We start from the raw sequence: 23,907 nt of genomic DNA on the forward strand, positions 1-23,907 counted from the left end.
ACTGACTGAAGTGCTGACTGAATCACCTGGGCAAAGCCCCACCTCTGAACACTGTGTTTGAGGCTCAGCCTTGAAGATATGGGGTTTGGAGGGACATTTCATATCCAAACGATGCCTTCTGAAGCTAAATTTTTATTTATTATTTTTATTTTATGTGTATGTGTGTGTGTGTATTGCCTGCATGTAGGTAAGTGCACCTGTGTCGTGCAATGCCCACGGAGGACAGAAGAGGCCATTGGATCCCCTGGAACTGGAGTTACAGACAGTTGTTAGCTGCCATATTGGTGCTGGGATTCAAACCCAGGTCTTCTGCAAGAACAGCCATTGTTCTTAACCGCTGAGCCAACTCTCCAGGCCCTGAAGCTACCTTTTGCTTTTTTGCTGTGACTACCACCTGCTCTTTCTTAAGAACTGACTTTCCATGCTGCCCTGCAGGTGGGAACAGCCTACTTCTAACCCACCCTCATGCTCACTGATGGGGCAGGCCTACCCCTTCACCCCCTCCTCAAAGCCACATTGGCATCTTTCTCTCTCCCTCGGCCCTAACCTTCTAATGCTGAAGCTTCTTTGGGATGTACTCCACTCTTGTAGTTAGTGTTGCTAACTCCCAAGTTGTTTTGGCTTTCTTTGTGGTTGTAGCTGAGGGCCCATTGATGCCTATAGTGCTCCCATCATAATTCTTCTCCAAATTCAAGTTGATCCTGTGAATAGACTGGCCTCTCAGTGCCTTCTTTGCTTGTCCAGTGATCATATTCTTCCACCAAGCTGTCACTCCCATGGCCACACTTAATCTTTTTGCTGGGAACATAGTGAGTATAATAGCCCCAGAGATCCCAGCCTCCTGGGAAAGAGTGATCTGCATCCAGACAGTATTGGCTCTCAAACAACAGCCCTGACAAAGCCCCATTTTCTGCCCATCATCTTAATATCTTTAGTGCCAATACTCCAAGTTTCCTTAATTCCCAACATCCATCAAGTTGGTCATAATTTCATGGTCCTTTACCTCCTCATGATCACACTGCCCTCAGCACCCATCCAGATCCCCACCCATCACTATGTTCACCCACAATCTCAAACTACAAACTGACTCCAGCTCTCCAATGGCTCTGCCCCAGCATCACAGAAGCGGAACGTAGGAGGATAAAAACACAAGGACCGCTCTGGCTGGTTCACACAAAACTCCTTGAGAGAAAATTTAAACTTAGCGTCTTTACTTCTCTTGTTCTTGGACCCGTTCCAATAAGGCTTTTCCAGCCATCCACTGATCATAAGTCACAAAAGATCTCCATGTTACTAAAACTACTGGTGCATTTTATTTATTTCTTTCTTTATTATTTTATCTATCTATCTATCTATCTATCTATCTATCTATCTATCTATCTATCTATCTATCTATCTATCTATCTATCTATCTATCTATCTATCTATCTATTTATTTATTTATTTAAAAGCAGGGTCTCCCTGTAGCCCCAGCTGTCCTGGAACTCACTATGTAGACCAGGCTGGTTTTGAACTCACAGAGATTCACCTGCCTCTGCCTCCTGAGTACTAAGATTAAAGGCGTGCTCCACCATGCTCGGCCTAATGGTGCATTTTTTTAATGTTATCTCGCTGATCATCCTCAGCAGCAGCATCTGACATCCCCTCACCTCAATATGCTTTCTTCCACTCTGCTTTCCACACCCTTATGGTCCCCATCACTTCTTCTGTTATTTGGCTTGTTGATTGAATTCATGCATGAAATCCTTACTCTAATTCTATGACATAATACTAGACTTCATTCTATTTAACTGTGACAAAACTGAGTCAGAGAAATTGAGTAACTTATCATGGTTATAAATGACAAAGCCAGAATCTATTCCTCTCCTCTCCTCACTTTCCACTTCCCTCCATCCAATCATTCATCTTCTCATCTGTCCATTCCTTTAACCATCTATTTCTGCAACTTTGGAACTCTCCACCAATAACTATCCCCAATTCATCTGTCTGTTTCTTGATCTACCCATGTGTCTGTGCATGTAACCATCTATCTTCTTGCTCCTAATATATTCTCCTCACCATCAGGTGTGGGGAGAAAGCTGGGGGAGACATATGAGACAGACACACTATCATGCAGCTTGGTTTGAGATATTTATTCAATGCTCTCAATTTAGCCTCAGTGGCTCAGCGAAGGGATGGGACAGGGAAGGGGTACAGAGAGCATCCTTCAATCACTTAACCTCCAGGATGGGGGCAGGTCTTGAAGTCTTCATTGCCAGTAATGACTGATCAGTTGTAACTGCAAGAGACAGACACTTAGCACCCCATCCTGCAGACTCAGCACCCACCCAAATGACCACTTTCCCATGAGGATATGGCTGCCTCAGGCCCAAGGCTTCCATCCTCCATCCCTCACCATGGGGAGAAGTCCTGTGCTGTCCATTTCTCCATCGTTGTTATCCCATTAAAGTCATGCACATCGTTGGCCTGGTCCCCATCAAAGTTTCCACAGGCCCCACACAGTCTGCCAGCATGGTCATCGCTGACCATCACTGCCAGCTCCCCATCAACACCAAGCCACACCTGGACCCCTTCTTTCTGGTGGAGGAGCATGGAGCCATCAGGTGCCTTCTTCACAGACACAGATGTTAACACACTGGCTGGGAGAGCCACTCGGAGACCATTTACCTGGTGGAGGGGGCAGGCAAATGGAGAAGTGAGGACATGGTGACAGAATAGCTATGGGGGGTGGTTACCAGGGTGGAGTCCTTGAACGAAATAATGAGTTCAAGCAAGATGAAGGTGCTGAAAGAGATGGACCCCAGAAGAAGACAGCTATATGGAGAGATGGGCAGGTGGGAAGGCAGCTTGACAGGTGGGAAGGTGGTTGGACAGGTGGGAAGACAGCTGGGGGGGTGTTCTCACGTAGCTCACTGTGCACATTTATGCCCACTGTAATGCTACTCTAACTTTAAATTTTTAACATTTATTTACTTATTGTGTGTGTGTATATGTGTGCATGCACACGTGTGTGTGTGTGTGTGTGTGTGTGCACGCATGCTCTAGCACATGTATGGAGGTCAGAGGACAGCTTGTGGGAGTTGGTTCTCTCCTTCCACCATGTGAGTTTTGAGGATCAGTCTTAGGTCAGTAGACTTAGTAGCAAGTTCTTTTACCCACTTAGCCATCCCACTGGCCGAATAATCTTTGGAGAATATCTTTCTGCATACATTAACAAGGATAGAAAGGGGACAGATGACAGCATGGATCAGTGCAGCATTCCAAGGTCAGGTGCGAAGCATTTTGTATCAAACGGGAATTCCAGGGTTACCCGGTTTAGTTATAGCTTTCAATGGAAGAACCCTCCAGGACGTCCTGTAAGCAACTGGATTCCTAAAAAAGCAACTTTATCAATTGTCGTTGTAGTGCTGATGTCTGTAGAGAATGACCTTAGCAATATAATACTCATGTGAGAAACTTTCAGTTTCTTTAGCCAAGCCTGCAGACATAGCAGCCTTGAGAGTTTGTCTTCCACCTTCTATGTGTCCTAGTTGATGGATTAATCCTTCTGATGCTGGACTCCCTGATGAAGCCTCATGGAAAGAGATGTTCCCATTTTTCCAAATGCTTTTGTATTTGAATCTCTCTGTCACATAACTGGAGATGTAGATACGTAGATGGGAAAGATGGATACAGCTCTTAGAAGATGGATGGGTGGAAGGAAGGAAGGAAGGAAGGAAGGAAGGAAGGAAGGAAGGAAGGAAGGGAGTAAAAAACAAGACATGGATCTAGATGCTGGGGCCGGGGATAGACACAGGGAAGGATCTATGTAGACTTTGGGTGGAAAGTCTCACTGGCTACAAGTTTTGCAGGTAAGAACTAGAGGAGTCGTGTCTGTGACCCAGCACAGGGACTGGCACAGAGGGAGAAGGGCTAACTCTGTTCTCAAAACCAAAGTATTCTGGGCCCCTTCAGGGTGACAGTAAGAAGTGGCGATCCTGACTGGTGGAGATCCCTGCTCAACTGTGCTTATCTTCCCACGATGACAAACAGTGTAGAACACCTGGGAGTTTATCCTGGGAGTCTGAAATTTTGGCACATGCTAAGCAGAGGGTGACTCTGTGACCAGCAATCAAGGAAAACTCTGGACACTGAGACAGAAATGAACTTCCCTGTAGACAATGTTTCACATGGTTTGTCATAAGTCATTGCCAGAGGAATTTAAGGACATCTGTGTGATTCCAGGAGTAGGGGACTCTCAGGAGCATGTGCCTGTTTCCCTCAGGACTGTACTGGAGCACCTTCTACCTCTGCTGATTTTGCTTTGTATCCTTTTATTGTAATATTGTAATAACTCTTAGCTATCAATTTAACTATGTGGTGAGTCCTAGAAAATCACTGAGCCCCCCTCCCGCAGAATGGATCTGGGGAATCCTGGCACGTCCTGTGACCCTTGTCTGGCCAGTCACTGCATTCCATCCTTAAGACCACAGTGATTGGTTTCAGGAGTGGGCTTATGGTTCAAAGCAGCCCAGTAAGATGCACTCTTGGGACTGTTGTTGGCTCACTTTCTGCTGAGGTGGCAGATGGTAGACTGTAGACCTGGGGCAGGTGGTGGTTATCTTTCCCCTGAAGGGGAAAACTCGAGAATGAAGTTGATCATGTGGTAAGGATCTGGATCTGGTAATGTAGTCTGAAATCTAGAGGTATAAACTCCTCTGGCAACATTGCTGGGGCATCTGGATCCAGACACTCCTGAGGTGTTAGTTCTGGATTTTTGAGGAATATAGCCAGTCAGTTCATCTTTCCTTAAGGCAATTTAAATTTGTTTTTTTGTCACTGGTAACCACTGGTATTTTTATTAAAACTGGCAGCAAAGCTATTCAATATTTGAATGTGACTTTGCTCCCCAAGGACTCAGGCTGAGGCAAGGAACCAAGTCTGAAACACCGAGACAAATTCAAATCCAGAAAATAGTTCAGAGGCCTGGACGAAGAAGATGGACAGAAGGCAACCAGGTAGCCAGGAATGTAGGACACTGTGTCAGGAGGAAGGAAACCCCAGGGAAGGGGTCCCTGCCCTCTGTGCCCAGACTTACCCACACGCCTTTGCTTGGGGTCAGAGTCACTATCCCATCTGGGAAGAAGATGTGGACCTCGCCCACAGCCTTATCTTTGCCGTTGCAGGTCTGGACATCAGCAACCACGCGGTACCAGGGCACGGTATTCTGGAGTCCTGGGCAGCGGAAAGAAAGCTCATAGAAGCCAGAGGAGGTGACAGCACTTTTGGCCCCATCAAAGGTGGTGAGGTTGGCGCCCACAGGGAGGGAGCAGACACCACGGGCAGGCTGGCAGTCCCAGACTCCTGCCTGGAGCTCACAAACTTGACCGGATGGACAGCTAGTTGCATGGCATGTCAGGCCAGTGCTTGCAGAGCAGCAACAGCGTTCACTGCAGTCTGACGTCAGCAGCGAAGAGTTCACCTGTGCACAGAAAGGGGCCAAGAGGTAATAGATGGTATACATTCATACAGAGAAAAATGATAGCAGATTCCTAGTAAAAACTGGAGTGTACATCCCCTACCCAGGTATCTGGGATGGCTTTCAGACTATGCTTTGTCAATAAAACAGCAGAAGCCAGGCAGTGCCAGATTTATGCTCAACAGCCCCGACAGTCCCTTCCACCTGTACTCTGTCTCTGACTCTGAACTGTGCCCAGCTACTATGAGTGCGAACCTGGGCTAGCCCCCTGGAGGATGGGTGACCACATGGAGAAAATGTTACCAATTCAGGATACTTACTATGATTTGGATATAGCTTGTCCCCCTGAACCCATACAGGGGTTTAGCTCTCAAAGTTATGTCAATGGTATGAAGAGGGTGGACACTTCAAGTATGGTGTTTTGAAGTGGGGACTTTGGAAAGTGATTTGATTAAGAAAGTCACTAGGATAGAATCCCCATGACTGAAATGGTGGCTTTTCATTTTGGCCTGGTGGCTTTTTAATGCTAGGGAGAGACCACACATTGATGGAGACATACACATGGTCCCACCATGGTATCATGCAGTCATGGAGGCCTCACCCAAGCCTGTGTTATGCTGTTTACACTTCCAACCTCCAAAACTGTGAGCTACATGAACCTGTTTTCACCATCAAGTAGCTTGTATTAGGTATTTTCTTATGAAAAGCAAATATGTGAATCTGAGACCAGGGAAGCCTCACGTGACCCACCAGGTGACTACAGATATAGAAGCAAGGTGGGGAGACGGCAGAATGCTCAGCCTGTAGTCCAGCCACAGAGCTGTACACCAAATAAACAGAACTGTCTTAAGAAGCACATTGGCAGTGGTTTTGTAATCCCGAATAAGCTAACTTTCTATGTATGGGTGGGCAAAGGCGACCCCTAGTAGACGGAAGACATTTCCGTGGACTGGCTTTCTCTTGGCTTCACCTCCCTCACCAGCTGCTCCCTCTTGCTACCCTTCCAGGGTCCTCACGCCCCAGACCCTGGCTCTCTAGTCCTGGGCTCAGTCTGAGAACTTCTGTTTTCCAGTGAGGTTCACAATCTGGTATTTCGTCAGATTTTAAGAAAACAAAGCAGAGTCTGATCCTCTGTTGGATCCGGGGCCAGAGAGGAGTAATTACTACAGATTACTTTACTGGAACAACTGATGAAATGTGGTTAAAATCTACAGATGGTAGATAATAGTATTGAGTCAAAGATGCCATTTCCTGGTTTTGATCATTGTTATCTCTGTCATATAAATAAATTTCCTTATTTTTGAAAATGAGATCGGGAGGTTCAGGTAGAGTCAGGGTAGGGCTAGGAGATAAAAGAGGCTCAGCACTGGGATGGGGAGTGCAGGTGGCTGTCTGCTGACCTAGCCTAGGGGACCCTGGCTGGCTTTCAGTAGGCAGTGACCCTGAGGGAAGGAGCAGAAGTTGGGCTCTTTGCAAATGGCACATGTGGTCTATGGTACAATTTCTTTGTAAAATAGGAAAAACAGCAATCATATCCTCATAGGATTGTTGTGATTAGAAAACAAACTGGCATTTACACCAAATTTATGTATAGGAAGCTTTGAAAAACAATTAGCAAGAATAAATGGACTATTAAATACAAAATCACAGTACTGAATGATTGTTAGCTGGACCAGCCACTACACTATTGAGAATTGCCATTCTTTCTGCTGAATGGGATGAACTACGGGGCAAGGCCTAGAGCTTGGTGGGTACCAATTGTGCCTGACTCTCAGATGCTAGGATGCTGATCCAGCCATTCTGCAGGTGAAGAAGTGAAGTTCAGAGTGGGAAGGGTAGTAGGCTCATGGCCAAACCCCCAAAGATACGCATTCCCAGTTCATAGGACCAGGAATGCTACCTTAAATGAAAAAAGGTGTTTGCAGATGTGGCTAAAGCTCTTTAGATGGAGAATTTGTTCCGGGTCATTTAGGTGGGCAATCACATGTATCCTCACAAGAGAGAGACACAGGGAAATTTTATATCACACACAAGTGGCGGCAGAGATTGGAGTGGTGTGATCCAGGCAAGGAGAGACTGAGCATTCAAGGTGGGGGAGGCAAGGGACAGATTCTCCTCTGGAACCTCTGGAGACAGTGCCACCCTTCCATCACCCTGACTGTAGCCCAGTGACCCTCAGCCTCCAGAACTGTGGGAGATTTAAGGTCTCTTGCTTTAACATACAAAGCCTGGGGTGACTGGACACAGGAGCCACAGGACACCAGTACAGGGAGGTGACTCACATCAAGTCCCACAGCTGGGAACTGCTGGGGCTCCTCTGTCCCAATCCTTGAACAGAAACTCAGAGCACAGCAGTGCTGAGTCTCTCTCAGTCTCCTCCACCCACCCTGCCTACCTCAAGCCCCTGCTCACCGGCAAGTATCGGCCATTGTGGGTGCAGCCGCAGTGTTGGGCAGGGACACACACACCCTCTGAGAGTAGGTAGTGGTCGTCACACTCACATCCTTCAAAGCAGCGGGTGGTGCAGCCAGTGAGGCCAGAGAGTGCTGCACAGGAACCTTGGCAAGATCGTGTGCAGACAGAGTAGTGGCTGTGGGCAGGGCACTGAAGAGCTGCAGAGAGAGGAGGCAGGATGGGTCGCACCGGTTGTGGACACTGACTACTGAAAGCTACAGGCAAGAAGTGCTACAGAGAGCCTATGTGCCTGCAGCTGGCTAGGCCGTCGGGTAGGCCTGCCCCAGCCCTTTGAGGCTCACACCATGCCATGCTGGATTTTGTTCTCGCTCTCGCTTTGGTATCAATTCTCCCTCATATGTGTCCAATCCTCCTTTTTATTTAGGAATTTTCACTCTGTTAGATCATTGAACATTGCAAATCAAAATACGTGTAACTGCATTTTGATTTTTAAAGAGGCTCACATTGAAGGGTTTGCATTGACTCTCAGAAAAGACTCTGGACCGGGGCATTTGAGCAATGCTGGAACTGTTAAGGCTTTGGGGACTCTTGGAGATAGGCTGAATATAGTTTTCATTGTGATGTGGATATGAGGATTTTAGGGGGAAGGATGGAAAGACTCATGTGTTGAAGACATGGCTCCCTCGGTGGCTGAATCATTAAGTGGTGATTGAATCATGAGGCTCTGTCTTGTCAATGCATAAGCTACTGATGGATCCATAATTTTATGGCATTACTGGGAAGTAATGGAAACTGTTTCTCTCTGTCTTCTGGATGCAATGAAGCCACATGCCCCTCCCACTATGATATTCAGTCCCCTTCAACAGAAATATCTGAAACCTTAGACAACATAACTCCTCCTTAAAAACAGTGTCTCTCAAGCATTTGCTGCAGAACCACAGCCTACTACAGTGTTGCAGAGAAAACAACAGAAGGAGCCCTAAATCTTGTGGTAAAGAGCTGCATTCACAGGGACAAGCAGAAATGGACAAAGTGACCCTTGTGCGCTGGGAAAATCAAACAGAGATTTGGCTGGGATGGGGAGGTGGAGTCAGACGTTCTGAGTCAGGGACCATAGAAAAGCAGGCAAAGCTCTAGACTCTGGCTAAGTCTTTGCAGACTAAGGTGGCTGTCATCTGATGGGCACTGGAACAGGGAAGAAGGATCAGCTGTGGGGTGAGACATGCTGGTTTCAGTTGGAGACAGGTGTAGGGACTCTAAGGACCACCAGGGAAAAGTATCCAGGAAGCCACGGATGCATGAACCTAGTGCTCTGGGGAGAGTTCAGAGTTGGAGACAGTGTCTGCTGTTATAGGGACAGTTCTTGGGCTATGGAGTGGACGGTGGCTCTGGGTCTGGAACCTGTTCTCAGGAGGCTGAAGGAGAAATGGCTCTGCCCTGGGACATGATGGTTCACAGACACTCTGGGGTTATATGTCCCTGCCCTTGGAATTTGGAGGAGGTGTACTGGCCTAGATTTGGGGACCAACTGGCTTTGTCCTTACCCTGAGGCTGTGATACAGGGTTTGTGGGAAGGTCAGTAAAGCACAGATTCAGGCTTTTTGTGGGATCATAATTCATGCCGTTCCCTCTCAGGTCACCAGAGAAAGAGCTGGGGACAGTCCTGGGGAGAGGTGAACATGAAGTCTGGAGAGAGGGGGCTACTGACTGGAGTCTGAGACTTCAGAGTCAGAAGTTGAGGGAAATGACAGAGGATGCTGTGGCTGGGCAGGAGGAAGCCCTGTCACAGACAGGGACTTCTGAGCAGCAGACAGGGGAGGGGCCAGGAGTCCCACAAGGGGCCCCACAGACACTCACGGCAGAAGCTGTCTGTCCTCCAGGGTTTCACGGTTGCGCCAGCTGCCTGACAGGCCGCAGTATAGGCTGCCAGGCCACGGCAGAGGTAGGCTTTGTCACCCTTATGGGCACACATGTCATACACACATTGGCGGAAGTATTCTGAGGGACTCAGAACTTGGTGGCAGGAAGCAAAGGGGCCTTTGGGGTCCCGGATCTGCCCACAGGCTTCATTTTTCTCATATGCTGCTGTCTCCTCTGCCAAGCACACAGGGCAGCGTTGGGGCCCACAGCCCTCAATGCATCCCTCAGTGGAGCCAGGAGCTCTCCAAGCATTTCCAAAATCGTCCACGCTGGGGGCCTCTGCACCACCGGGCAGCACAAAGTCATCACTCCAGTTGCCGTTGAAGTTCCCACAGAGGCCACAGAGACGTTTGCGGAAGGTACTAGGGATGGACATGAGGACATGGGCATCGCCATCAAAAAGAACCTTTAGCCCCTTGTTCGTCTGCAGAACCATGTTTCGACCTTCAGCAGTCACACGCACACGGCCTATAGACACAGGCAGGGCCACAGCTTCACCATCCACGGTTACCTGGGTAGAAGGGTCAGTTAGGATGGGGGCGGATCACAGCACCTCAATTTAACACAGGCCCTCATAGCTTCTGCGTGGGGCTTTGTCTATCTCAGAGGCTCATAGCAGAGCTAAGTCCCTTTTAGTTGGACTTGAGTGAGGCCATGTTAAACTCTCAGGGTGGGGCCATGTCTTCAGCAGACTCCAGGGTGGCACCTTTCCCTACAAACTCAGAACCACCAGGGTAGGGTTGTGGTGCTCCCAGGACTCTCAAGTTGGCCAGCATCCCCCTGCAGGCTACAGAGTGAGGTCTGGGTGGGGCTGTGTCCTCACCAGAACTCTGGGCAGGGGAATGTCCACTCACCTGTGGCCCGTGAGACAGGATCACAACCTGGTCCGCCACAGTTACCACCACTCTTTGGGGATCTTCAGTTGAGGTCTTCTCAAGCACAATGGAAAAGTCCTCTTCTCCAGGATTTGGGTGACAGACTTGGGCCAACACATAGGAGCAGGTACCATGCAGATCATACACTCTTCCATCGAGGGTGACATAATGGATGCCCCCGCTGGCCAGGCAGCGGCCACAACCCGTAGGATGGCAGGCCTGAACACCTTCTTCTACCTTGCACTCCTCATAGGGCCCACAGTCTACACCTTCCTGGCAGCTGACCTGGCCACCTGGGCCGCACTCACAGTGCCGTTCACACTCAGGGCCTGGGTAGAAGGTGGCACCCAGCAGGTAGTAACGTCCATCATGGAGGCAGCCACACTGGCCCACAGGCACACAGGTGTCACCGCTGAGCACAAAGCCAGAATCACAGACACAGCCCTCACGACAGGTGGTTTCACAGCCCTCGGGGGCTGAGAGGCTCGGGCAGCTCACGGGGCAGGAGTCACCACAGAGCTGGTAGTGGCTGTTGGCAGGGCACTGGAAGGCTGTGAGGACAGGACAGAGGAGAGTCAGATAGGGGCAATGGTGGAATCTGGCCTCAGGTGAGACAGCCTGCCTGGGGCAACCTGAACAGCTATAGGAATTGACCTAGAATATCTGACAGGGCAACCCATTGTGGGATCTCAGAACTGAGGGGCACAGCCAGGTCTCCCTGAGCAGGGTGTGCTATACTTCCAAAGACCAAGTGACTGGTTGGTGGATCTGACTATGTGTATCTGACCAGAATGGATTAGAACCAACTATGCACTGAGGACGTGGCCTTGACCCAGGAGATCTGCCTGAGGAGATGCTCCATACTCAATCTATGTGGATCTTCCCGGGGCAGGTCCTGACCAGTGTGCGGCAGGCAGTGTAGAGTCTACCCAGGGCTCTGAGGCCACTTCTGTGTGGCTAGCTGTATTATTCCAGTGTGTGACCAGGGTGAAACTTACAAGGCCTCTGTGATATGTGATATGACTGTGTCTGGCTCATGTCCCAGTCAATAGGATATCTGAGCTCTAAGTCTCCCAGAGTGGTCTGCACACAACGATTCTGACTGCGGGTGTCTAACTGGGTCCCTCCCCAGGCCTATAGGACTCATGTTTTTCAGTGTATAAGTGCCAAAGTGTGTCTCTGACAGGAGATACCTGCTGGGGGTGAGGGGTGAAGGAGGGTGGACTTCGAGCTCCATGGAGGCAGGAAGCCCTTGGAAGGGGTGGGGGAGACCCCGTCTACGTGGAGACTGTGTGGGTCAGTACTCACGACAGAAGTCCGGCTTCCTCCATTCTCCAAGCTGGGCTCCAGCGGCCTGGCAAGCTGCCACGTAGGTGGCCACTGCAGGACAGAGTCCTCCTGGATGGCCCTGAACTTGGCAGGCATCCAACAAGCAATCCTCGAAGTACTGCTCAGGTGGTATGAGGCTGTGGCAGGCTGCCAGTGGGCCGTCTGGGGCCGAGATTATCCCGCAGGCGTCAGGACCACGGAAGGGTTCCTTTTGCTCTGGAGTACAGGGTTTTGGGCAAGGCCCGGGCACACACTCATCACAGCCTGGGGCACCTCCCACCTGCCAGCCCTCAGGTTTCCCTTCCACTGCTGTCAGGTCATCACTGGGATTTTTGTTGTAGTTCCCGCACAGGCCACAAAGGGTGCCCGCATAGGCTGCAGGCACACGCAGGCGCAGGAAGCTGACCCCATCAAATGCCAGGGAGACTCCAGAGGCAGTGGTGATCACTACATCTGAGCCACTTATGTAAGCCTGCAGTCGGGAGTCCAGCTTGAAGGGCAGAGCAACGAACTCTCCGTTCACCTGGTGTGGGGAGAGGGGCAGGCAGTGAGTGGTGATACAGTTCAAATCCTGTCTGCTATGCAGAGGCTCTGGGACCCAAAGTAGGCTGCCACCCATATGTAATAGCAAAGAGATGCAGTGTCCTTGGCACTTTTCTGTTTTTGTTTATGTTCTGTTCAACAAACAAAAGGAAACCAGGGGCTGGAGAGATGGCTCAGTGGTATGGCTCTTCCAGAGGACCTGAGTTCAATTCCTAGCACATCAGGTGACTCACAGCTGCCTGGAGCTCTACTTCCAAAAAATCTGATGCCTTTGGGCAGTACAGGCACCAGCCCACACATGCACACACCCATGCACATAATTAAAAACCAAAATGGCCTGACTTGCAGCCTAGGCTTGCCTGAAACCATCTGCAATCTTCCTGCCTCAGCCTCCCAGTGCTGAGATTACAGGAGTGAGCCTGTGCACTAGAGAATGGCCCACTGCTCATCCTCTACTGCACATCTGAGGACAGCATGGGTTTCTGTGTGGCTCACAGCCAACTCACCTGTAACTGTCGGGGCCACTTGGCACTGAGGGTCAGGCTGAGGCCGTAGATATACAGAGTGGCACTGCGGGTGTAGCTGACCGCCTGGCTGCCCCTGTGCTCGTTGGAAACAGTAACATTGAAGTATTCAGTGCCCGTGGGTGGTGCCTCGCAGGGTGCACTTAGCAGGTACTCGCAGGTGCCTTGGAAGTCAAATCGGTGCCCATCCAGAGTGGTGTAGTGCGGATCACCCCAGGCTTGGCATTCAACTGTGCTGGTGGGTTGGCAGCCAAGCTGGCCAGAGGGCAACAAGCCACACTCCTTGCCTGGCCCACAGCTGGCAGGCTTGCAGACCAGGGAACCACCCTTAGACCCACAGCTGCACCACTGAGAGCAGGTGGCATCGCTCCAAAACTCGCTGCCTGGCTCGTGGTAGGTGCCATTGGCCCAGCAGCCACAACCGCCATCCAGGGGAACGCACTCCTTGCCACTCAACACGAAGCCCTTGTCACACTGGCAGCCCTCGACGCAGGGTCCCTCACAAGCATCTGGGGTTGTCCGGAGTGCAGGAGATGGGCAGGTAGCTGGGCAGGGTGGACCACAGAGCTCATAGTGGCTGTTGTCAGGGCAGGGGATCTCTGTGGGCAGATGAAGGAAAGAAAGGAGAGAAATCTTGTTGGTGTGTCCACTGGAGTCAGGATGGGAGGAGACACAGAGAGAGGTGGGGCAGGGAGGCTGAGAGATCCAATGACACAGAGACAGAGATGCCAATGGAGCCAAAGGAGAGACAGAACATGCGAGCAGAGATCCTGAGCCAGACAGCCAGACACAGCCAGACACCCCCAGACACAGCCAGACACAGCCTGGAACAGAGACTGGGAGAGCCCAGCAGGAAGACCCCAAGGTGGGGAGTGACCCAGCCCCGCCCAGCAAAGTCAAGGTCAGACCCCCGGCTCCAGCCTGCTCTCCACCACTCACCACAGCCGGCCTGCGTCCTCCAGTCCTTGATGGTGATGCCAGCAGCCTGGCAGGCAGCAGCATAGGCAGCCAGGGCCTCACAGAGTATGTCTTTGCCACCACCACCCAGGCAGACATCCAGCACACAGCCTTTGAAGAAGGTTTCGGGGGACACATGGGCATGACAGCTGGCAAAGGGACCCCCTGAGCCAGGTATCAGAGGTCCACAGAAGCCAGGTCCCTCAAACTCCTCCAGGTGATCTTCAGGGCATGTTGGGCAGGACCCCTGACATTCATCCCAGCAAATGGGGTCCCACTCTGGAACCCGCCAGCTGCCACCCCAGGTGGACATTGAGGGAGCCATTGTGCCGTTAGGGAAGAGTTGATCATTGTTGGGGTTTTTGTCCATGTTCCCACAGAGCCCGCACACCACGCTATGGTAGCTACTTGTCAACGTAACCTGTACCAGTGAATTCCAGTCATAGGTGACCTGCAGCCTGAAGTCAGTCACCAGCACAGCCTTTGAGAGTGCATTAATCACTGAAATCCGCCCACCAGCCAAGGACACAGGCAAGGTTGTCAGCACTCCGTTCACCTGGGGAGGGAGGGAGGCCAACAGGGGTCATGGGAGCTGCAGATGCCCTCATTCCTTTCTCCTTCCTGCCAAGGCCTTCCTCCTGACTGGCTGACATTATAGTCTACTAATCTAAGCTTTAGGGGACAAGCACTCACATCTGATTTTTTTTCCTAGGTCTCTTGCTTGATCTAGATCTCCCCCCATTCTTCCTTGAGATCCTAATATGGCCCTCAGGGAACCATCCTGCTGATCATACCAAGACATTGCCATTCTTTTTCTTGTGGAAGGAGATGGTGGTGTTGTGGGTAGTCACAGTGACCCTCTTCACATAGGACACAGTAGGGTTGCCCCGGTTCTCATGCTTGGTGATGATGGTGAAGGGAATCAGGCCCTCAGTGCTAAACCCAGGGCACTCAGTTCCTGCCAGAAGATAGCTGCAGGTGCCATGAAAGTTCAGGCTTGAGCCATCAAAGGTGTAGTAGTGAGGGCCACTCCACGTCCAGCATTTGGCAATATAGTTGGGCATGCACACACCCTGGCCACCTTTCTCTGTGCATTTCTCCTGTGGCCGGCAGGTAATGCCTTGGCATGGGTCTGTGGAAACAGGAGACAAGACTTTGAAGGGCTGTCTACCACAAGCATGGCTGTTCCCAGCATCTGCCCAAGTCTGATAATGGTTCTGAGTGAGACCTGATCCCCATGTTCTAACACTATAGGCCCTGGGTTTGCTATGAAAAAACCAGACCTGGATTGTGTCTGTAATCCGGGTATAAATGTCCTCACATTTGAGACTCAGTCCTGGTGGGTTAGTGCTGTCAACATTCGGACTGCAAGGTTCCTTTCTCTGAGTCCTAGGCCTATAGCTTGCTATCTAATTCTGGGGTCCTAACATTCAAGATCCTGGTTCCAGAATTCCCTTAGTTGCCATTTCAGCCCCATTGACCCAGGTTGAGACCTGCTTTCCACAGTCTCTGGGTCTGAGATGTAGGTAGGGGGCCTTTAGGCCTGAGACCTCACTCAGCCCCTTTTTCCCTATGTTTGAGATCCTGGCATCCTTTTCTCATGCCCAAGACCACAGTTCTTGGGGAGGGAGGGAGGCCAACAGGGGTCATGGGAGCTGCAGATGCCCTCATTCCTTTCTCCTTCCTGCCAATCCTGCCAAGGCCTTCCTCCTGACTGGTGGTTTTAGATCCCTTTACAGATGTCACAGCCATCTATTCAGCCTGCTCCTGAGCAGTGAAACATCTCACCTAATTTCTCTAAACTCTGATCTCACTCTCTATCTTTCCCTCTCCCTTCTGCTGGGTTTACCTCTCCTTCTGGATCTTCCTCCCTGCATCTCTGTCTCTGTGCATTTCTCCCTTCCCTCATTCTTCTCATTGTCTCTGCTGCATCTCTGTTCCAGATGTCTCCACTCACCAGCAGCTCTGAACTGTCTGTCCTGTTCCATGCCTCCTTCCCTCTCCGAGAGCTCCTATTATAAGCAGTGTCTTCAATTCCCGCAGCAGAAAGTTCAGCCCCTGCTTTTCTCCCAGTCTCTCTGATATCTCTCTGAGAATGGGCCCTTTTTGTCCCTTCATTCACAGGAGCTTGCTCAGGTTAGGCTCTAAGCAGAGCTCCTAACTTGCACCACTTGCTGGGTGGCGGGGGCAGCCACAAGACCCAGTGTGTTCACACTTGTACAGCAGCACAGAGAAGGCTTGAACTCAGATCCAGATCCATACAAAGGCAAATGCCAGTGGCCTGCTTTAAAGGTCTTAGCAAAGAGCTTGGCTTAATTTCCAGGAGAGGGGCAATGGTTTGTTGCAGTTTTTCCCCATGTGATTTCAGGTCTACATGAGGACAGAGACTTCCTAGCTCCCAACTGTTGCTGTTAATATCAGGGACTCACTCACCCTCTGGGTGGGGGGTGTTCAGGGGACCATCCTACAGAACATACCCGGACTTTGCCAATCTCGTTCTTGTGGATGGAGATGCTGGTGTTGAGGGTGGTCACGGTGACCATTTTCACATAGGACACAGAAGGGTTGCCCCGGTTCTCATTCTTGGTTGTGACAGTAAAGGGAGTCAAGTCCTCAGAACTAACTCCAGGGCAGCCAGTTCCTGCGAGCAGGTAGCTGCAGGTGCCCTGGAAGTCAAAGTTCCAGCCATCAAAGGAGTGGTAGTGAGGGTCACCCCATAGCCAGCATGTGGAATTGTAGTTGGGCACACACACGCCCTGGCCATCTTGAACTTTGCATGTCTCCTGTGGCCGGCAGGTGACGCTATGGCATGGGTCTGTGGGAAGAGGAAAGAGAACCTTCAGGGGCTGCCCACCACAAACATGACTGCTCCCAACTCTCAGTCCATGCCAAGGATACTGGCTCTGAGTGTTGCTTCGGATGAGACCAGATCCCAGCATCTTGACACAGAAGTCCCAGACCCTGGGATTGCTGTGTCTAGAATCAGGCCCTGCAAGTCACCCAAATATGACACTCGGGACCTATGGTGAACTGTGTCCATAATCAAAGATGTAGGCTCTTAAGGTCCCTGCCACCAAGACTCAGGCCCTAGGAACTTTTCTCTGGAACTCAGACCTTACAGTTTGTTGTCTAAGACCCTGGTTGTGGGGTTTCTGCTTTCAAGGTTCTGGATCCGGGGTTTTCTTTCTTGAAATCTCAACTCTAGTTGACCCAGACTGAAACTTGCACCCCAACATCCCTGGGTCTGAGATGTAAGTCAGTACTGGGAACATCCATGTTTGAGACCCCACTCCCTCTGAGCCCCATGCATGAGGTCCCAGAACGCTGATCGCATGCCCAAGGGGGAGAACCCAGTAGCCAAGGTCTAGAAATTTTATATCTTGGCCATTCAGGTCCCCATATCTAAGTCTCATGGCCTGGACACCCCACAGTGCAAAACTCATTCCTGTATGTTGTTGCATCCAGCCCTAGAAGTCTCATTCTGGAGGGCTTGTCCTCAAGGGAGTCTGTGTTCCAGAGTCCACTACTATCACTCTATCTGTGGCTCCAGCTTTGTGTTTTGGAAGCCAGCCTTCAAAGGTGCTCCTCTGTTTAGTGGGTTGAGTAGAAAAGGACTGTCTTCTGCTTGGAACTGGTCCTTGGAGCTTTGTCAGTAGAGGGCACTGTGGAGTCTCTGCAAGAGGAAGGGGCCTCTTCCTTTCAACCTGCTCTGTTATTGCTGCTGCTGCTGCTGCTGCTGCTGCTGTGGGGGCCTGTGGTGTGTGAGGCATGTGCTCAGTGCATTCCACTGGCCCAGACGCTTTCTATCTATCACCTAGATACCCCAGGTGGCTGCTTCCAATCGAGTTTTGCCAGCACTCCAGTGGGAGTTTCATTCCTGCAACTGCAGCCTGTGGTGTCCTCTGCCACCCAGTGGCTGCATCAGTGCCCTCTCCAGTGAGGTCTGAGGCACTAGGGCGGGAGGCCTTGTTCAATTCTCACCTTCCCTGTGCGTTTGGAATTAGCTCCAGAGTGGGACTGCTGTGCTTGTGGATTCTGTGGTGCTCCCTTTTCCTGAAAGTAGTCAATTCCCGTTTAGTTATGCATCTTGAGAGGGGAGATAGTGGACTACTCCTATACACCAAATGCTGGGGAACGATTCGGAGACATCTGGAGAGCAGCTAGCCAATGAGATGGACAATGGCAGAAAGCACTCAAGTCTCAGCAGTGGATACATATATTTAGAGAAATATAAAGTTTGGAAAGTAAAAAGAAGGAAAGGAGGGGTCTCCTCCGGGAGGTGAGTGCTCAGTCGGTGGACGGCTGCAGAGGGAGGGGACAGAGGTGAAAGAAGGAAAGAGCTAGTGACTCAGAAAACATGCAGTGTAATTCAGTTGTGAAGAGCCAATTTCTTAAACCAAAACAAATGAAAACCCCCAGCAATGCAGAAGGCAGAATGGGGGTTGGGAGGAGGGAGGATGCCGCAGGAGGTAGGCTGGCACAGGTGGCGCAGCAGTGGAAGCCGACAGAAGAAAGAAGAGAAACTCACAAAACACTATTAATGGACTCAACACTGAGCTAACTTGTAGTCTACCCAGATGGGAGCCCAGGAGTCTGCTGATGCCTAGGCATCAAGAACATTCCCTCTTCTTCCTGACAGTCAGTCATAACTCAGTGCCAGGAAGCCATTTTGAAAAGATAGTGTCTGAATCTACAGGTTTAGAAGTCAAAAGTCCTTGCATTATCTCGCTTCCAGAAATCCTCAGCCAAACATCAGGCACTGTTCACTGAGTTCTGGTCTGCAAAGTTGGTTTAAGCTACAGTGGAAAAACTGAATCAGAACCTTGAAGGGCTTTGCATGGGGGGAAAACAGGGACTCAAAATGGAAGTGACTTCCCATCTGGGCTGTCGGGTCTGGAGGCTAGCTGCTAGAGCTCTGAGAAGGGGAAGGAGTGGGAGCAAGTCACTGAATGCAGCCAGTAAGTTTTGAAGCCCTGTCACCGATCTGTACATCCCTATGCAGGTTCCCCTACAGAACCAGGCAATGTAAGGCCCTAGATGCTAGGTCCTGCCTAGAAAGCTTTATGGCTGTCCTATCTAGATGTGACAAGCAGGGCAACAGTCAGGAGTGATGACTTCTGGCTCCACAGAGCACATCTGCTGGTTGCTATGTGAGAAAAGAAAGGAAAATGCAGGAAGCTAAACAGCACAGACCAGAGAGAGAAAAACTAGTTGGTAGAAGGCAGCTTTCTGAACTACTACCAGGTGGTTGGCGTCGCTAGAGGACAGCGATCCCATCCTCATTCTAAAAATTATTTTAGTTTGTGTTTTGATTTTAAAATTTTCATTTTTCCTCCTCTTCCTCTCTCTTCCCCCCCCCTCTCTCTCATCATGGGCTCTTAGTCTAGGGCACAGGCTTGCTTGGGGCTTTCAGTGTCCATGCTGGAATTATAGATGGAACCTACCAAACACAGCTTTCGGTAGTGGGCAGGAGAGATTGGTGGGGGCACTTTTATATTCTGTATTAGAAAGACAAAATTGTGCTGGGCGTGGTGGTGCATGCCTTTAATCCCATCACTTGGGAGGCAGAGGCAGTTTGAAGGCGAGTTTGAAGCCAGCCTGGCCTACATAGCAAGTTCCAGGCCAGCCAGAGCTACATGGTGAGACCTTGTCTCAAGAAAAAAATTCCTGGGGCTGGAGAGACGGCTCAGCAGTTAAGAACACTGGCTGTTCTTGCAGAAGGCCCAGGTTCGAATCCCAGCACCTACATAGCAGCTAACAACTGTCCGTAACTCCAGTTCCAGGGGATCTGACAGCTTCTTCTGTCCTCTGCGGGCATTGCACGACACGGGTGCTCTTACCTACATGCAGGCAATACACGCATACACTTAAAAATTAAAAAAAGAAAGAAAGAAATTCTTGGCCTGGGAATGTAGCTCAGAGGTGGAGCACCTGCCTAGCATGTGTGAGGCCCTAATTCACTTCCCAGCACTGAAAAGAGCAATTCTTGTCTCTGCTCGGTGCGCTTCGTGGTGACAGGCAGCTTCTTTGCGGTGACTGAGGGGCAGCTTCGTGGTGACACTCACCATCTTCAGGCAAATCTGGTTTCTCTCCCCCCTTTTCTTCTCTCTCGTCCTCCAGCACGCACAGTCTTTTGCTTCATTTCTGCCTGTCCCTTCCGTGTTCACTTTAGCGGGATTTAGCACTCCTCCTCTTCCTCGTCCCTGTTTCTCATTTCCTTCTGCCTGCTTTTCTGTCTTCTGTTTTTCTTTCTTTCTTATAGACTCCACTGCTGGTATTCCTCAATTTCTTTCCACCCCCCTCTCATTACATGCAGTGCTGTCTGCCCCTTTCCTCCTCCAGAATTACTGGGGCCACAGTGGTGATAAGCTTTAAAGGGTCATTACTGTTTTTGTAGTGGGTTTACCTATCAATGGTAGTTGCTTTTGCAGTTAGTGTTATTCTCTCAAGCAACACTGGAGATTGGGACTGGTGCCCTCTCACCCTAAGAAACTAACGCTGAGAGGCTCGGAGTCCCAAATTTAAACTAGGGATCCTCTGAGACAGAACCCCTAGAAATCCTGATCCCCATTTGAAGGGATTCAGCTCCCTAGGCCCTGGGAGTAACTGACAAATGTTCAATGTCCTTAGTCACCAGGGAAATGGAAATTTAGATGACATAGATTTCATCTACTGATCCTTGATGCAGATGTCTGAAGCCCCAAGCTTAATCAACAAGTCAGTGGCTAACAAACCATGGGATCACTTAGTGCTTGGTTTTGTAATAAAGTTGTATCACAGTTCTATCCCTTCATATACAAAGTTTGTAGCTCATAAGGGCAGATGGGAGAACTTGCGCCCAAGACCATGCAGCCTGTAAGCTTAAATATTTACCATTAGGCCCCTGAGAGAAAAGGTTTGCCCGATCCTGCCGAGTACCCAAGAGCCTGTTATATCTATCCTGGGAAACCTTGCCCTGAGGTTCCCACAGGCTAGACTCTCCATTAGGGTCCTTGGCACCAAGACTGGATGGTCTTAGCTCTTGCCTCCTGGAAACACGACCCAAGGTCTAACACCTCAACCCATAGCCCTCTGCACCTCCTACCATGAAGTTACGCCACCCTCCCAGGCTCTGCCCTGTGTCCCCAGCCACATCAGCCCAGCCCCACTGTCCAGCACCTTTGGGGACGCAGGTCAGGATGCCTCCTGAGGGCTCGCACACCTGCCCCGGCTTGCAGCTGTGTTCCTCACACACCATGTCTGTGCCTGTGTGGCACACACACTGCTGTTGACAGTTTTCAATGAGAACTGTTTGTCCTGGCTAAGGAGACAGAGAACATGGCATCAGTACCCAGGAGTGGGAGCAGACTCTGGCATCCCAGTGTTCTAGGCAGAGAATAACAGGACCAACCTAAGACAATATAACTGAGTTCTAATGTGTGTGGAGAGGAAGTGAAAGAGGAACCTCTTCATTATTCAGACTGGTAGGAAGGTGGGTAGAGATGAAGTAGAGTGAAAAGAGGGTTATTCTGGAAGCAGATTGATGAGCAGGTGTAGTGACACCTTCCACTACTCTATCAACACAGCACATTTGAAATGCTCATAATGAGAAGTCTACATATATATGTAATATATGTCCGTGATAAAACAGGTCCATCCACCCATTTGTTGCCATGACTGTTACATTCATGAGAGAACCACAAATACAGCGCTGCCCTCAGCATCCTGTCCTGCAAAGAGACAGACTTTAAGCAACCACAGACTTGATTCAAAAGGCTCCCTGAGGGAGACCAGAAGAGGGAAGCAAAGAGGGGGAGGATCTGGTGGAACCGACAAGACCTTATCTTTGTGGTCTAGAAGGCCACCTTTGCCCAGACCCAGGATTCTGAGTTAAGTCTTGACCTGGGAGACAGTGAAAGATTTAAAGCTTCAGGACCCGTGATCTTATTTTAAAAGGTCTTTCAACAGTCATGGGGAGGGTAGACCCGAGGAAGCAAAAGTACAGACAAGGTGGACCAAGGTAGGGCAAGGGGAGGGGACAGCGGTGGGCAAAGCACTATTTGGGAGGCTGAATGTGCGCATGAGCAGTGGGACTGGGGGATCCAGGAAGAGGCCCCAGGTTCTGTCCAGATGGCCGGCTTCCTACCTCGTAGTAGACTCCATTGTGGTAGCAGCCACATTCCTGGATGGGCACACAGGTTTCGCCATTGTACAGGAAGTCAGAGTCACATTCGCAGCCCTCAGCACACCCTTCTGGGCACCGTATTGGAGCGCTGAGAGCCCAGCACCCCAGGGAGCAGGTGTCTGCACAGAGCTCATAGTGGCTGTGAGGGGGACATTTGATTGCTGCAAGAATGGGTTGCGGATCAGAGCTCAGGGAAGCAGTGGGATGGGGTGCAGGTTCCACCCCTTCTCCACCAACCTCCCCCCTCCCCACCCCTCAGTGTCCCATCACCGTCACTCACGGCAGAAAGTTTCAGTCCTCCAGGGCTCAACTTGGCCTCCAGCTGCCTGGCAGGCACTCACGTAGGCATGGATGTTGTCGCACAGAATGCTCAGGTTCCCACCACCCAGGCAGAGATCAAAGACACAGTCTTGTAAGGGACCCTCAGGATCCACCAGCTTGTGGCAGGCAGCCAGCGGGCCTGTGGGGCTGGTGAGCAGCCCACAGAATTTCCCTCCATGATACTTGTCCTCCAGCTCAGGGCTGCACTCGGTGTCACAGCAGGGAGGCGGTGGCGCACAGGGAGAGTCAGGCACAGCTTCCTCCCAAGAGTTACCAAAGTCAGTGGGGTTGGCTGCCTGTGAGCCATCGGGCTTCTGGAAGTCATCCTTGGGGTCACCATCATAGTCCCCACACAGGCCACACATCTGCTGGTAGTAGTTCCCTGGGATGGTGACCCGCACATAGTACATGAGATCATAGGCCACACGCAGGCCAAAATCGGTCTCAATCACAGCATCAGACCCGTGCAGAAAGATATGGATCTTGCCCCCATCCAGCACCACCGGCATCTTCATGTCCACGCCATTCACCTGGGAGGACAGGAGATAACAAACTTTAGAGGTACACTTTGAGGCATTCTGTCCCTAAATGTCCCTGCCTGATGTTGAAGTCTTATGTGGCCTCACATCTCTGTGCCTCAGTTTCCATATTTATGAAATATGCTATAGTAATAGTGTCTTGTAATGAGTTGAATTGTAGTTTCCAAAGATAAGTCTACTTAGGGGCTGGAGAGCTAGTTCAGTGGGTAAGAGAGCTTCCTGCTTATTAGATGGTAAAGTTTGGATCCCAGCAACTACATCAGGCAGCTCACAAATGCCTGTAACTCCAGCTTCAAGAGATCTGATGCCCCCTCTGGCCTCTGTGGGCCAGAAAGTAACTGTATCTTTGTGAGAGGAATTAGAGTCACTATCTTGAAGTAAGGTCATCCTGGATGAGTGGGCTCTAAATCCCATGACAAGTACCCTTTGAGGCCAGAAAAGAAAAGCATAGAGACACACAGCAGGTAGAGGCACGAGAGGATCAAGGCGGGGACATGACAAGCTGGGGGCACCTGTAGCTACCAAAAGCTGGAAGGGCAAAAGGTTCCTCCAGCCTCTGAGGGGGTGTGGCCTTGCTGCCACCTTGATTTCAGACATCTGGCACCCAAAACTGTGAGAATAGAAACATGTTATATTTTTTATTATTTTTATTTTAAGTGTATGAGTGTATTGCCTACATGTATGTGAATGCACCTGTGTCATGCAATAGACACTAAACTTGTGGCATTTTGTCACAGTAGCCACCAGGAAATGATTGTAGGTGTCCATGGACAATGGCCTCAGTAGCTCAGGTGACATCATGCACAGGGCTGGACTGAAGCACAGCTTGCCCCTTACCCCTCTGCCCTTGGGCAAGAATTTC

The 23,907-nt window shown here is 50.4% G+C and overlaps 1 protein-coding gene across 1 annotated transcript in view; it reads right to left on the minus strand.

Annotated features, from left to right (window-relative positions):
* Positions 1 to 2,144: 2,144 nt before the first annotated feature.
* Positions 2,145 to 23,907, minus strand: part of LOC103750795 (IgGFc-binding protein-like) — a 41,260-nt gene continuing 19,497 nt past the window's right edge. The window contains exons 7-19 of the mRNA XM_008854042.2: positions 22,466 to 23,036; positions 22,147 to 22,346; positions 21,180 to 21,321; positions 16,499 to 16,836; positions 14,004 to 14,577; positions 13,047 to 13,663; positions 11,977 to 12,520; positions 10,648 to 11,219; positions 9,731 to 10,304; positions 7,871 to 8,070; positions 5,078 to 5,461; positions 2,396 to 2,667; positions 2,145 to 2,278 (exon numbers count right to left, since the gene is read on the minus strand). Coding sequence (XP_008852264.2) covers positions 2,269 to 2,278; positions 2,396 to 2,667; positions 5,078 to 5,461; positions 7,871 to 8,070; positions 9,731 to 10,304; positions 10,648 to 11,219; positions 11,977 to 12,520; positions 13,047 to 13,663; positions 14,004 to 14,577; positions 16,499 to 16,836; positions 21,180 to 21,321; positions 22,147 to 22,346; positions 22,466 to 23,036 — 4,998 coding nt within the window. The 3' untranslated portion in view covers positions 2,145 to 2,268. The remainder of the gene's footprint in view (positions 2,279 to 2,395; positions 2,668 to 5,077; positions 5,462 to 7,870; positions 8,071 to 9,730; positions 10,305 to 10,647; positions 11,220 to 11,976; positions 12,521 to 13,046; positions 13,664 to 14,003; positions 14,578 to 16,498; positions 16,837 to 21,179; positions 21,322 to 22,146; positions 22,347 to 22,465; positions 23,037 to 23,907) is intronic.

Source organism: Nannospalax galili, unplaced genomic scaffold, assembly GCF_000622305.1.
Source record: "Nannospalax galili isolate Female #2095 unplaced genomic scaffold, S.galili_v1.0 scaffold886, whole genome shotgun sequence".
Lineage (NCBI taxonomy): Eukaryota > Metazoa > Chordata > Mammalia > Rodentia > Spalacidae > Nannospalax > Nannospalax galili.